Source organism: Citrus sinensis, chromosome 2, assembly GCF_022201045.2.
Source record: "Citrus sinensis cultivar Valencia sweet orange chromosome 2, DVS_A1.0, whole genome shotgun sequence".
Classification (NCBI taxonomy): Eukaryota; Viridiplantae; Streptophyta; class Magnoliopsida; order Sapindales; family Rutaceae; genus Citrus; species Citrus sinensis.
Genome location: NC_068557.1, coordinates 31,588,810 through 31,603,218, shown reverse-complemented (window position 1 = coordinate 31,603,218; position 14,409 = coordinate 31,588,810). Strand labels below are relative to the sequence as shown.

General features: G+C 37.0%; 4 protein-coding genes across 5 annotated transcripts; 2 read left to right on the top strand and 2 right to left on the bottom strand.

Annotated features, from left to right (window-relative positions):
* LOC102621824 (3-oxoacyl-[acyl-carrier-protein] synthase I, chloroplastic) lies at positions 1–3,584 on the bottom strand. The gene is made up of 7 exons (XM_006467432.4): positions 2,847–3,584; positions 1,883–2,314; positions 1,554–1,727; positions 1,042–1,155; positions 837–938; positions 542–608; positions 1–446 (listed from the first exon to the last, which is right to left on the bottom strand). Exons 1-7 carry the CDS (start codon positions 3,294–3,296, stop codon positions 379–381), a joined length of 1,407 nt encoding a protein of 468 aa, XP_006467495.1. The 5' UTR covers positions 3,297–3,584; the 3' UTR covers positions 1–378.
* A 1,287-nt stretch (positions 3,585–4,871) lies between these two features.
* LOC102622109 (high mobility group B protein 14) lies at positions 4,872–6,679 on the top strand. Of its 2 annotated transcripts, none has more exons than XM_006467433.4 (6): positions 4,872–5,039; positions 5,251–5,424; positions 5,731–5,788; positions 5,880–5,924; positions 6,210–6,290; positions 6,405–6,679. In XM_006467433.4, exons 1-6 carry the CDS (start codon positions 4,981–4,983, stop codon positions 6,459–6,461), a joined length of 474 nt encoding a protein of 157 aa, XP_006467496.1. In that variant the 5' UTR covers positions 4,872–4,980; the 3' UTR covers positions 6,462–6,679. The 2 variants fall into 2 exon arrangements, with proteins under 2 accessions (XP_006467496.1, XP_024951451.1); XM_025095683.2 differs by having other exon boundaries at positions 4,910–5,039; positions 5,141–5,424.
* Positions 6,680–6,819: 140 nt separating this feature from the next.
* On the top strand, positions 6,820–10,528 carry LOC102622412 (cation/H(+) antiporter 15-like). The gene is made up of 3 exons (XM_006467434.4): positions 6,820–7,410; positions 7,681–8,661; positions 8,878–10,528. The coding sequence occupies exons 1-3, from the start codon at positions 7,195–7,197 to the stop codon at positions 10,069–10,071; spliced, it is 2,391 nt and encodes a 796-aa protein (XP_006467497.2). The 5' UTR covers positions 6,820–7,194; the 3' UTR covers positions 10,072–10,528.
* A 1,066-nt stretch (positions 10,529–11,594) lies between these two features.
* Positions 11,595–12,066, bottom strand: LOC127900394 (uncharacterized). Its single transcript, XM_052435350.1, has one exon. It carries the CDS (start codon positions 11,917–11,919, stop codon positions 11,665–11,667), a length of 255 nt encoding a protein of 84 aa, XP_052291310.1. The 5' UTR covers positions 11,920–12,066; the 3' UTR covers positions 11,595–11,664.
* Between the last annotated feature and the right edge of the window lie 2,343 nt (positions 12,067–14,409).

Genomic DNA, 14,409 nt, shown 5'->3' with positions numbered 1-14,409 from the left:
TCCGTGTCCGCAATCCAAATATGCGGGTTAACTTAAATAAACCATAGCCCATCAGCTAAGATCTGAAATTCCCACATAACAAACAATGAAGAACAGAGCCACGAGTGATATTAATGCTAGACCTCGGCGGCTCATTCTTCTGTCCACAGCATAATTAAAAATCTGACAAAATTTCATGCCCTCTCAACTAGCCTCATAAATCCAATGGTTGAAAGGAGAAAATGGCTCATTATCCTGAACTAAAATCCAACTTACAATTATTACATAACTGTTACAAAAGCCTCAAAATAAATATGCAGCAACTCAATAGACAGGATGATGCGGCTCCTTGGCCAATTAATGACCAGATCTTCTAGACTTATGAACAGGCTGGATGATTCATGGTTTGAATGCAGAAAATGCAACGACAGAGTTGTGCCCTCCAAATCCAAATGAATTAGAGATGGCTGAAATAGATTAGCTAAGTGAGTAATCCTGGATGCCAGCAAAAAAGAAATTGAAAATGAGAGTGACATGGGATTAAAATGTTCCAGCAACTTACCAACATTCACTTCATGCTGCTGTTTTTTGTTGGCGACAGTGTCGAACTCAACTGAAGGTTCAGGGTTCTGAATTCGTGGAAAAGAAAATATCAAACATTATGATGGTGGGAAATGTTTTAGATAAAAAAAATGATGTAAAATGTTTGAAATATTGTTCTGATTTACTAAAAATAGAAATTATCCTCATTGCATTGAAGAATTAATAACTGCAAATTTTAGGGTTTGTACTACATAAAGCAAATTATGTAAATTGCCCAAAGCAAAAAAAGGTGTGCACAAAAAGGTAACACTCACAAATTGATTAATGGAAGGATGCAGCCATCCCGTGGTTATTGCCTTGACAGTGGCAATTGCTTCCAAACCCCCAGCTGCACCAAGGCAGTGCCCTATCATAGACTGAAATATAATGAAAACTAGTCAGATGAAAGAGAAGCCAGCCGATGACAAGAGAGTATTGTAACACCTTAGCCTGCTCAAGTGCTAAAGAAAGAGTGAATACCTTCGTGGCATTGATTTTGATCCCTGTGGTGTTCTTGAACACCTTTTTAATAGCATTTATCTCAGCCAGGTCACCAGCTAAAGTGGAAGTTGCGTGAGCATTTATGTAGTTGACCTGAAAAAGAGTGGTTCAATTTGCTGCTTTATGGCTTGGAAATGATTAACACAACTTAAGATGATACAAACATGTTCACTAACAAAGATCAGTGTTAGTGGGAGAGCCAAAGCACAAAAGCATTCCACCGCAACATCGCTTATGGTCCATAGGGCCCAACACTTCTTCAGGTTATCAAACCAATGTGTGCTTACAAACTACTTCACAATTATAATCGAGTGTTCTTTTGCCTAATTATTTCTTTTTTCTTATTTTTGCCTGAATATGTAATCAGCCGAATTAAGTTCAAATCAGATAATAAGACTCAAATGCATCTTACCCTGATACTGCACACTAAGACAATGTTATGCCAAACAACACCATGCAACAAGACTGGTTTATAGAAAAAAAGGGTTCACCTCCTCAGGTGACACACCAGCATCTTCAAGGCTGCTCTCAATGCATGAAGACACTCCAAGTCCATCAGCTCTGGGGTCAGTCATATGATAAGCATCACAATTAACAGCACCCCCTAAGTACTCTGCTATGATCGGTGCACCTCGTTTCATTGCATGTTCCAAGCTCTCCATCACCTGTCAAAAAAAATATATGCATATGTCAACAAGCAGCTCACAAACAGCTTCTCTGCCGAGAATGAAAAATGTAATTGACCCACAAACTCTAAGCAGAAGTACAAGAACAAATATGTATACACTCTACCCTTAGTGTGGTAACAATGCGAGCTTACCAATACTCCAGCACCTTCTCCCATGACAAAGCCATCCCGATCTTTGTCCCATGGCCTAGAAGCAGTTTGTGGGTCATCATTTCTCTGAGACAATGCTCTACATGCAACAAAACCACCCAATCCAATAGGAATAATGGCTGCTTCAGTTCCACCAGCAAGCATCAAATCAGCCTCTCCTCGACGGATGTGATTGGCGGCAGCATAAAAGCAATAATTGGAGGTTGCACAGGCAGTTGAAATTGAATAATTTGGACCCATGAAGCCAAGGTCAATTGCAAGCAAAGCAGAACCCATGTTTGTTATAGCATACGGAATGAAGAACGGGGTTATTTTTCTATGACCTTTTTCTATTAGAGCCTGGACTCCATCAGAAAAGACTGTAAGACCACCCATTCCTGTTCCCACAAGAACCCCAGCCCGTTCCTTATCAATCTGCAATGAGTATATAAAATGCTGGTCAAAATTTACTCAAAGAAAGGGCGAGGGGTTAGAGGAGTTGGAAACTAATGCGTTTTGGGCATATTCAGCTGGGAGACCTCAATATCCTCAATTACTGAGAAGTCACACCAGAATGCAGCGAGTTTCAATATGGTCGTTAAAATGGTGTTGAATTCCTAATTCGATAGACGACCACTGATTAGTTTGAACAAATAATAGAAAAACAAACATATAAGCCATCCAAAGAATTCATACATGCATGAATTACTTCCAGCACAAATCAAGCAAATGAAAATTTTCTAAGGGTAACTTTCTGCTTAATTTTAAAAGCATGGCAGCAAAAAGTATTTAATAAACGCTCATTGTTACTCGCTTTATTGGCTGCTCATGTTTTGCACCCAACCATGCGCTTATATTGATACTTGACAGCCAGTGATTAAAAATCACCAAACATGGCCATGGATCGATAATCACAAAGCAAAATGCAAAATCACTATTCCATCAAATACGAAGTAGTTTAACTGACCTTCTTAGAAATATCGGCACCGAGATCCGCATCTTCGAGAGCCTTCTTGCCAGCAACAATGCAGTACCTCAAACAATCATCAAGTCTGCGATCATTCTTGCCATCAATATAACCCTCGGCACTAAATCCCCGGATCTGGCCGCCGAACCGGGTCGGGAACTTACTAGCATCGAACCGGTCAATCATAGTGATTCCACTTTCACCATCCAACAACTTGTTATAATACGCATCGACATCATTGCCAAACACGGAGACCAAGCCCATTCCCGTGATCACCACGCGCTTCTTGGGGTCCTTCTCCCGCTTGGGAGCGGATTTGGTTGAAGAAGCAGTGATGAAGGAGACTCTCCTTGCGGTCGGTCTCGCATTGTTGGGGAGATTGAAGTTGGATTTGCTGCGAAGTGGGTTTAGTGGAGACGCGTGGAGAGAAGAGGATTGAAGAGATTGCATGTTTTCTGTTTGAGGTTATGCCTCAGTGAGCCAACAATGAATGAATGAAGAAGAAGGTGGGCGATGCAAACGATGAGAGTCCTGTTAGTAGTTGTTAACTAGTGAGTGGGAAATTGAATTAAAAATGAAACGCTTGAAAGCAGAAGCCACAGCCCCCGTGCTAAGCTGGGTTTGGCTGCTGGTGGTTGAGCAAATGGTGAGCTCCTGTGGACTGTAGCACATACGATATATTACGTAATCCACGTATTATATCATACACTCCCACGATATCCGTTTCTTCCTATGTTTTCTTTTATTAATTTCTTTTCCTAGTGGGCTAAATAATTTTCCAATGCTTACAAAACAAGAAAACTAGGGTGATCTATTTTAGAAATAATAATATTAGAAGTTTTAATATTTGAATTTACGATCCGCTATTATTAGCGATTTTAACTTAGAATGTTAATATTATGTGCAACTAATATATTGAATAATGGACTTCAAAAAAAAAATTGAATAATGAATAATATTATCTTATATATAATTGTAAGAGATCTAATTTCGGCGAATTGCCGTTGCCCTTAAAAAATATATTTTCAGTGGACAATTTTTATAACTTGACCTTAATTTTTTGGACAAAAATGTGGTGCAACTTTTGAACGGTGCCCAATTTTGTCTTTTATCACTGGACTCCATACTTTCTTTTTTATTTATAGTTTATTTATAAATTTATGATAATTTTATTTTTTCATTCTTCTTTCCTCTCCTCTATATTCAAATATTATGTTTCTTTTTCTCTACTTAGATAATTAATCAATCATTAGTCAGCAACTCCTTTCAAATTAAAATATCATTGACTAATTAATGATCTCAATTATTTTTCACATCACAACCAAAACAAACTGCAGCAATTTGATTTGAATATCTGGATGACAATTGTGAGGACATGGCAATTGAATAAATTAAAATAACAAATCAAATTTTTCAGCTATAAGTCATTGATGTCATATTGGTTTAAATCTATAGATAAAGCTTAAGTTTTGTTATTTTTGAATAACTAATAACTTTGAAATTAAATTGTATTGTAGTTATTTTTTATTTAAAGTCTAGTCTGCATACATTTTAAAGCGGCGACTAGTGTAAGAAAAGAAGATAAAATACAAAGATTTTATAATTATTCATTTAATATTTTATTTTAGTAATGTCATGCTAGTTTTATTTTATAAGCTAATTTATTAATTGAATTTTAATGTGAAATCATTACTTATCTCACTTTTTAAATTAAAAAAATAGAGTTAGATATTGATATTTATTTTTATGTCTAATTTTTTTAACTTGAGACGGCTTACCCATTTTCTAATTGTTTAAATTATTTACAAATTTAATACAATCTGGATTTATGATTCAGAATTTCGAAACATTTGATTTTTTTAAATTTTCAGGATACAATTTGTAGCGTTAATTACCAAACTACAGAATCCTATAGTTGAATCTACTCGCACATTAAATCTAACGGTGAAAACACAAGAAGACAAAATAGGGGGTAGCTAGACCTAATTTTTAAGCCATTTCTGTCAAAAAAATCCTAAAATGATAAAACGCCGCGTTTTGGATTGATAGTTAGTTTCTCCTCTATACGCCGCGGTTCAGAAAGTTTCTCCTCGTTAACGCAGAGCTCTCAGAGTGAAGAAGAGAGAGAGGAGAAATGGCGAAGAAAGCAGCAAACGAATCGAAGGAATCGCAGTCTTCATCAGCTTCCAATCTGTACTCTTCTCTAATCTTATTCTCTTTGTATGATAAGCATAAATTTTCAAAATTTCAGATATATTTATAATCCTTCATTTATTTACTTTTTATGTTGAAAGGAGCTATTAGACACAGTTGGCCTAAGGGTTCTGTAGTTTTCACTTTAATAAAACGAAATTTTAACAAAACGATGGTGACGGAATTGGGTGTTACTTTGCAATTGGGCTAGGAAAATGGTGTTGAGAAAGAGGCCGACACGACACAGTGTAGTTGCTGCTGTTGGTATTGAGAAAGAGGGGAAATCCATTTCAGCAAAGAGAGTGACAACGAAGCTGAAGAAGAAACACGAGAAGCTTGATTCTAAGATGCCCAAGAAACCCCCCACTGCTTTCTTCTACTTCCTGTATGTGTTTTAGTTCGCTTTGTTTTATTCGCAAATCATTTGTTTTGATTCTGTTTTGTATTGAATAATAGGCTATTAGCTTGTTGTTGCTCAATTTGGAGTATTCATTTGTTGTTTCAGTATCATAAAATGTGAAGATAATTGTCAGGGTTTACACTTGTGCCTTTTGATGCTTTTAAAATTGCTGATTAGAGGATAATATTTGCAAGGCCTAGAAGAGAAGAGAACTACTCTGACATATGCTAAACTACAGATCTTATTGGGATTTCGATCTATTAATTGAATTCTACTCTTTTAACTTTCAAGGGAGGATTTTCGTAAGGGATTCCAAGAGCAGAATCCGGACATCAAGTCAATGCGTGCTGTATGTACTAGATTTCTTCTTATATCTTGCAAAAGTCTCACTTTCTCTGTGCTATGATTAATGTATTAATTTATATGTATATGTTCTTCAGATTGGCAAGGCTTGTGGAGAGAAATGGAAAACTATGACATATGAGGTGGGTGGCATGTTTGTTTAGATAATCATGAGTGACTTGGTGTTAAAGTAGGGTCAGTTCTAGATTTTCTATGGGCCTTTCGTCATTTACGTGGATATTTTTAGACTATGCATGTGCCAGTAATCTTGTCTGTAAGTTTAAGTTAATTTGTACGTTTACGTGAAACATATCCAATTGCAAAGGACGAAGTTAGATACTAGTATGTATCCTTCAATGAATTTCCAAGATTGAAAGGATGGTTGTGGTTGTAAGAACTAACCTTTCGTCTGTATTTCCTGCCTGTAGGAAAAAGTTAAATATTATGATATAGCCACTGAGAAACGAGCTGAGTTTGACAGAGCCATGGCTGACTACATCAAGAGAAAGGTGACAGCTTTGCATTGTTTGTCACATCTGTTAAAACTTTTATCATTTTTTCTCATTCTGCTCAGTTGCATAATGCTAAGTTGATTTTCTTCAATAAATATGTAATTATTTCAGGAAAATGGCAAAGTTGAGAACAGTGAAGAAGACTCTGAGTTTGATGAGTATGAGTAGGGTTGTTATTGTATTATTAGTACAATGTTTCACGAGGAATAGAAGGAACTGGGTTACTAGTTGTATATCAGTTTATGGGGATCACTATTGAATTCACAAATTGCTTTTCAATTTTGTTCCTGTCTGTACTATCCTTGTAAATTAGGTCTTGGCAATTGCATTGAGGTTATCCTGGATGCAGATTTGACAATTAAGGTGATTATTATTATTCTAGTTCAGTAGTTTGTGTTCATGAGTGAACTCATATTTTGGGTTGAAACGTAAGTAGCTACGAAGTGGAGATCAAAGCTTATTTATTTATTTTTAAGTTATATTTTAGCAATTAGAAATGAGGTGTGGTCAAATGTATTAAATATTTGGAAAAGAATTAATGCTCATCAACCGCTAATCATTTCAATCATATAATATAATTGATATATTTGTCAGAATCTAACTAATGTGGGGATGGATGAAGACATCAAGTGAGACAGATGACCGTGTGACCGCAAAATCAGAATCTGGTTCTGGTTCCAACTACTCAAAAGTTGTCGAAAACAAAATCCCAACGAACAAAACGATACCCTAATTAGAGCTGACAACCAAAATAATTTACCTATGAATATGCACTCTTTAACCGAACTCCGGTTTTGTTTTCTTTTTCCTTTCTCCCCCAGTTCCTGGCCATATCAGGAGGACCCAACGGTGGTGTGCACGGGGTGAATTTGCTCAAGAAGCCAAGCTTGAGGGGAAAAAAATGGTCACAAATGTATATGAAAACCATAGTAATTTTTCCAATACATGTATCATTCTTAATGTAACCACCACAAATGGCATCTGGCCAAGCAAAAACCCTCTCTTTGAACCCATCCCTCTCCTTATTGTGCAGCTTGCCTTCATCATTACGATCACTCGCTCTCTTTACTTCATTCTCAGACCTCTCCGTCAACCCCGTCTGGTCACAGATATTCTTGTAAGTAAGACTGTTCCTTCAAATCTTTTTCACTTTTATTAAAATTCTACCCTTTGTACAAATATTGCTAAAAGATGGAAAAAACAATTGTCAATTCCAATGCATGGATTATGCATAATTTTTCTTTTAGGAATTCTCTGTACATAGAGCTCCAGGTTCTGAATTTCTTTTTAAACCCAAAAAAAAAAAACTATAGTTTGTGGAATTAAATTCCTTTTGCTGTTTGTCAGAAATAACCAATTAACAATGTGAAATATTCATTTTATATAGGGTGGTTTGTTGTTAGGTCCATCATTTTTTGGAAGGAAAGCATACTTCTCCAAATTATTTCCTGTGCGATCAGTGACGACGTTGGAGACAGTAGCATACATGGCCTTGGATTTGTACATATTCTTGATTGGTTTAGAGATGGACGTAAATTCTATTAAGAGTTCCGCCAAGAGAGAATTGAACATAGCAGCTGCTGGAGCTTTGATTCCAATGGGTGTGGGAGCTGGTTTGTTTTTCCTCACAGCCCGCCTCTTGCATCTCCCTACTGATCCCAGCGGATGCCTGTTCTGGGGCCTCACGCTCACTGTCACAGGCTTCCCTGCCGTTACTTGGATTCTGGGAGAACTCAAGCTCCTTCAAACAGATATTGGACGTTTAGCTACGTCTATTGCTATGATCAGTGATGTTTGCTCCTGGATTCTGGTGGCAGTTGTGTTACCAATACGTTCTAGTCCTGAAAATGCCCCTGCTGCTATCATTTCGACTATTGCCTTCAGTTTAACATGCATCTATGCAGTGCGTCCAGGCCTGGAGTGGCTTATTCGCCGCACTTCAAAAGGAAACAACAATGCTTACAGCGATTCCTATTTGTGCTTTTTTCTTATTGGGGTTGTAATTTGCTCATTTGTTACGGAAGTTACTGGCACGTTCTCAATTGTGGGGGCATTTGTTTTCGGAATTATAATGCCGGATAGGGATCTGGGCGCTTTGCTTTTTGAGAGGTTTGCGGACTTTGTATCTGGGATTATGCTGCCGCTGTTCTTTGCAATGTGTGGGATAAGAACTAATGTTCATAAGGTCCATAATTGGTTCCTGGCTGGGTTTGTTATAATCTTGACTTGTTTTTGTAAGATTCTGGGTACTCTCTTGGTTTCTCACTCCTACCACATGCCATTGCAAGATAGATTGGCTCTTGGCGTACTTATGAACACCAAAGGTATATTGGCCGTGGTCGTGCTTAACCTCGGCTGGGACAAAAAGGTTAGTTAATAATTTTCTCTCTCGGTTGTCAAGACTTTGTCTGGATTGGATTCAGTGTATATATATATATATATATATAAAATCTCTTTCTTAGTTTAAGAACCATATAAATTAAAAAAAAAGGCAAAAAATATTGGGCTCTTCTTAAGTTAGTACTATATATACTTTTGATTCCAAAGAACAATCAAGAAGAGTATTAGTAATCTGATCTGTCAGGTTTTGCACGACCAAGAGTATGCTGTCATGGTGATAGCTATCGTGATAATGACCGGCGGAGTTGCGCCTATCATTTCTACAATGTACAGGTCCTCAACGCGTATTATCAAATACAAGGGCAGGAGCATACAGCGCGCAAAACAAGGAGCTGAGCTCCGAATTCTTGCATGCGTCCACGGTGTTGGCAATGTACTAGGCACAATCAACCTCCTCGAGCTCTCCAATGCCACCAAAGAATCCCCTCTCTGCATCTTCGCCCTCCACCTTGTTGAGCTCAGAGGCAGCGCTTCTGCCGTGCTCATTGTCCACACCTCGAGCAAGAACTCCGCATACAAGCGCGTTGGGAGTTCCCCGTCGGACCGAATCGTCAATATATTTGAAGCCTTTGAAAACCGGAGCACAGGCATCTCGGTTCATCCCCTCACTGCAATGTCACCTTTCATCACTATGCACGAAGACGTATGCAATCTCGCAGAAGACAAGCACATAGCGTTCATGATTCTTCCTTTTCATAATCAAGCCGGTAACAGCAACGGCGATACAACAGGGTCATCACCCTTTCGTGAAGTGAACAAGAATATCTTAGCCAATGCACCATGTTCTGTGGGAATCTTCGTGGACAAAGGACAAGGCAAATCCGACAACGGGAGGATGCAACATGTGGTCATGGTTTTCATCGGCGGCCCAGACGACCGCGAAGCGTTAGCACTTGCGTGGAGAATGTCAGCGAACCCGTCGGTTCAACTAACCGTTCTGCGGCTTCACTCTAGATACAACAACAATGTGAAGGAAGAAGATATCCGATATTCGAAATGTATTGATGGAAGGCAAAGCCAGGTTGATGCGGAGTTTGTAAACGAGTTCAGGCTACAGACTGCGGGCGAGCACAACGTGAATTATTATGAAAAGGTAGTGAATAATCGAGAAGAGACAACAGGTGCCTTAAGAGAGATGGAACTTCAGAAGGTTGGTTTATACATTGTAGGAAGAGAAGTTATGGCGTCGGCGGCCACGGCTGATTTATTGGGCTGGAGTGAGTGCCCGGAGATTGGAGCTATTGGGGATTTGTTAGTTTATTCAGATTTTATTCGTGCCTCTGTTCTGGTTGTCCAACACTATCCTGGCGATGATGGGGAAGTGGGTGCTGTCTCAATGCGACGCTCCAACCATGGGTTATTATTTGTGGACGATTAGATCATAGATCCAGTTAGCTCAATTTCAATTAATTCGTTCAATGTCGTCAGCTGATGCATTAAGTTTTGTTTTGAGTGGTATAACATTGATTTTACTGAGATTGGGACGGATGAAAGTGAAACGAAATTGCCTTAGAATCAACTATGTCCGCAACATTTGACTTTTTTAAAAACTATAATCTTCAAAATTGAAATAGGAGATTCTAGTGGCTGATTTCTCTGGTCGTCTGAAACGCTGCCGCTTACTAGATTTAATGTAGGATCCGTTCCGTTTGGATGATATTTGCGGGTTTTCGGGTTTAAAAATCTCTGTCTCCAATAACTGGATTGAAGGATTCCAATTTGACAGCCCAGAAAACTAAGTAAATTGGAAGAATTTCTGGCTGCCAAGTCAAACTTAATTAGGTACCGTAGTTAGGCCCCTTTCTCGTGGCATCTTGAATTTATTAGGCTTTAAATTGCGCACAATGTACTACACTGTAATTAGAAATAAACTACTCTGTCTTATCGTGCAAGTGTGTGGTTAGTTAGAATTTCACTTATTTCAATAGTGTTTCGACTCATTACTTCTTGCTTACCTACAATGTGATGTACGTATTCGAAATTTTCTAATATAAGATTTAAAAATTTTTAAAATGTAAGAAAATTCTGAAAAATTTTAAAATCTTATGATTTTAAAGTGTTATTTTAATAATACTTTAACATTATGCAGTTTTAAAAAATTTTCAAACTTTTCCACATTTTAAAATTCTGAAAAAAAAAACTATAATATATATATGGTACATATTTCGTCTATTTGACCTTAAGTTTGCAAAAATTACTGGACACTGTAAAACAATAAGGCTCCCCATGAAGAGCCCAGCGAGCTTAATAGAATAGCTTTGTCAGGCCTAGTTACAGCAAGACGGTTGACATTGGAGATTTTGTTATTTTCTTCCTCCAAAGATGATGAAGTTTTACTTTTCTTTTCTTTTCTTTTTTTGAGAAAAAAAAATTAGAAAGAAAATTAGAAAGAATTTTTAAAAAAAAAAAAAACTAAATTTGCACCCCTACGAATTCAATTCTAAGTTTCTAAACATATTGGAGAGCTGTAAGAAGACAAATTAGCAAGGTTTACACCACCACGGAAAGTGGCATTGGCCGATTGGCGTGGAGAAAAATTAACACTTAATTTATGAGAATATTTTAGCTAATCAAGGCTAGAGACACGGAGGGAGAAGTAACATAACTCTCTGCCAAGATCCGTTCATAGAAAGAAGTTACATCTCACTTAATTTTTTTTATAAAAATTTCTTGGATGTATTTATGCAAATTAGCTTCTGCCCACGGCCCCCGCAAAGCTTCAGAGCCCAAATTACGGCCACCACCATAGCCCCAGCAATTAGAAAACGAATTAAGTACGAAGGACCAAAGGAGGCGATCACGAATCAGATCCAATCAGAAACTTCCCCCAACTCTCTCTTCTTCTTTCCACAAACCCAATTCCAAATCCAAGGCGTAACTTAAAAGTTAAACAACATAACCTCATTAAAAGATCCAAAATGAAAATTGTATGCCATAAAATAAATGGATACGTAAAGAGAAAGAAAAAGGGTCAAAAGTGACAGCCGCAACAAAGAAAGAAGAAACAGGCGGTGGCAACCAAAACAACAGCTTCAAAAACGGAAACAATCTTGAAGAGAACATCATCGAAGAAAGAGATCTGAAGATTGAGTCTCTTCCACTTTCCCAGAAACTTCCATCTCAGAGACTCCCTCTTTATCAGCCTCTTAAATAAAACCCATCTCCTGTTAAGCCTCTTTATGCCTGTGCTCGTGCTCGTGCTCGTGCTCGTGCTCGTGCTTTCCATATGATATGTGATACAATCACCGAACTATCGGCCCTTTGCTTCTGCCTTCTGGTCTCTGGTTGTTGTTCGTTCACATTAGAATAATGAGAGCGTCAAAATTATGGTGCTTATATAAAAGACTCTGAAAGTTGAATTTCTTCAGGGACACGGTTCATATTTCATAAAGATGTGAGGGTATTTTTTTCCTACTTGGTTATTCGTCGAGGGTGGTTTGGTAATTTGTGTGGCGGGTGTGCAAGAATAACTGTTCCGCGTTTTGATGGGTCAAACTCAACCCACCCAAAAAGAAGAAAAATAAATAAAAAATAAACCAAGGGTAGGTTAGGTAACGTGAAGAAGTGAACGCGTGAGCTGTGTTGCGTAGGATACGTGCGTATCTTTTTTTTTTATTACATGAGACTATTGCTCAGATTATAACTCATATACATGAGATTATTACTGATATTTACAAATCAGACTATTACTGGGACTAACTGACATCAATACTAATGGAGCTCTGCCCAGATTTTAACCCTCACAAATATTCGAGGGATGTCTACTCCTCACTCATGGGTAAGGGAGAAGACTACCTTCACTCAAATTAATTGAGAAATGAAATACCCCCACAATACTTTTGTGGGGGTTCGAACTGCTGCCCTCCAAGTTGGAGGGTAGCAGCCCTGGCCACTCGGGTTACTGCCCGAGTGGTTGGATACGTGCGTATCTAGAAACACATTGGAGTGGAAAGTATCAATAAACTTTTTCAGGACATATAATTATTTTTTATACACACATGTTCGCCGCCATATAATATATCTAACGCAGTTTAATTAATAGAAGACTTTTAACTCTCTAAGAAATACAGAACTCGTCCTTAAACGAATCAAATACCTTTTTGCTACTATATAATATCTAATTAGTTAATACAAGACTTAATTAATGTGCTTAGTTAGAAAAAAGAATCTTAAACTTAAAAAAATGAAACTTATACTTTTAATTAAGTTGATAGACCGAATTTCCAAAAAATACAAAATTCGAGACTAAAATGTTGTAAATTTATAATACTATTAAGACCCAACCGATCTCTTTTCTCACAATTGTAAAAAAAAGATGTGGCCAATTGTAAGCCTCAGGTCGGTGGATTCGACCAAGGACCAACAAAAAGCATCGGAATTTATCGTCTTATTAATTTCAAATCAAAGTGAGACACCTCAGTTCTTTCGGGACAAGACGAACACATAAATACGATGGAAAAGCTAAGGAGGAATATGCTAGAAAATGACAGTGGCACTGAGGAAATAGAGCGGGCAGTTTCCGGGGGAATAAATACAAAGGCTTCCGAATTTGGATGATTTGAATGTGTGATTTTCGATTTGGGCATGTGCTACGTTTATTGAAACTCCCATTTATTTACCCGAATAGTATCGACAGGGAATTTTCAACTTTGTGAACGCTTTTCAACTTTGAGAAGCGTTAAGGCTACTTTTCAATGTGTTTTTAGCATTTAGGGTTTTCTAGAAGCAATGCTATAAACGGTTTAACGAAAAGCAAGATAAGCAAAAATAAATTATAGTAAACAATTTATAGACTTCTTTAAATAAACACATATCCGTGAAACACTTATGCTATTTAATTACAAGGAGATTTAGTCATTAGTCTTATTCAATTTGGACTTGCTCAAAAATATGATTGCGCTAATCAATATTACTCATTGCTAGAAGCAAAATCTTAATATTAAAATTTATTGTCTTTTGAATAATTAGTTGTAAATTTTTATTTTTATCTTGGACCAAATTAATAAATTTTTTAAGCCATACCTTTTTTTTGAATTTGAACTCAAGTGATCAGCTAATTGAAGCTGCTTTAAATCTACTTAGCCAGGCCCTTGGGACAATAACTAGTTGCAACTTGATTAGCTTGACTAAGCCTGTTTTTAATTAATGCCGGAATTCGTCAGTAATTAATGTTATTTCAAAGTTGATTTCAGTCCAATTCATTTGTAATTTGGGTTTGTTTCAAAGCCTTGCGCTCACATAGTTAATATTAAATCTTAATTGTTGTTAAAGACCTTCAATTATTGGCCAGTTGGCTTAGTATATGCTTCTTTCGATATTCACTTATTGATATATAATTTAAGAATAATCTTTTCGGTTGCTTTCAGAACTTTACGAAAACTCTTATTCCTTCTTTATTCATATGCTAGATAAGATGCTTCCCATTACAATATATATAGTCTTATAAATTTATTTCTCAAAGAGTGCACGGTGTCAAAAACCAGCTAATTTCAGAATAAAGTAGTCTGAACAACTGATATCAAATCACTTTTGAGGTTAACGGCTATGCCTTGCAATCCTACAAATTAATTGTATTTTCTTATAAGAAATGACTATAGTGTAATGTTCTTTGGGACAACATCCTTCATCATCTTTCATTAAAAAACTTTAAATTTATGAAAATTTTCATTATTGACCGCATAAATATACATATATAAAATTAGAGTATCACCAAAGA

Coding starts and splice junctions, on each gene's coding strand:
- LOC102621824 (XM_006467432.4), bottom strand. CDS start 3,296: ATGCAATCTCTTCAATCCTCTTCTCTCCACGCGTCTCCACTAAACCCA. Junction 1,728..1,882: donor GAGAAGGTGCTGGAGTATTG/GTAAGCTCGCAT, acceptor TTTTTTTGACAG/GTGATGGAGAGCTTGGAACA. Junction 939..1,041: donor TCAAAATCAATGCCACGAAG/GTATTCACTCTT, acceptor ATTATATTTCAG/TCTATGATAGGGCACTGCCT.
- LOC127900394 (XM_052435350.1), bottom strand. CDS start 11,919: ATGGAAAGCACGAGCACGAGCACGAGCACGAGCACGAGCACAGGCATA.
- LOC102622412 (XM_006467434.4), top strand. CDS start 7,195: ATGGTCACAAATGTATATGAAAACCATAGTAATTTTTCCAATACATGT. Junction 7,411..7,680: donor GTCTGGTCACAGATATTCTT/GTAAGTAAGACT, acceptor CATTTTATATAG/GGTGGTTTGTTGTTAGGTCC. Junction 8,662..8,877: donor ACCTCGGCTGGGACAAAAAG/GTTAGTTAATAA, acceptor CTGATCTGTCAG/GTTTTGCACGACCAAGAGTA.
- LOC102622109 (XM_006467433.4), top strand. CDS start 4,981: ATGGCGAAGAAAGCAGCAAACGAATCGAAGGAATCGCAGTCTTCATCA. Junction 5,040..5,250: donor TCTTCATCAGCTTCCAATCT/GTACTCTTCTCT, acceptor CAATTGGGCTAG/GAAAATGGTGTTGAGAAAGA. Junction 6,291..6,404: donor CTGACTACATCAAGAGAAAG/GTGACAGCTTTG, acceptor TAATTATTTCAG/GAAAATGGCAAAGTTGAGAA.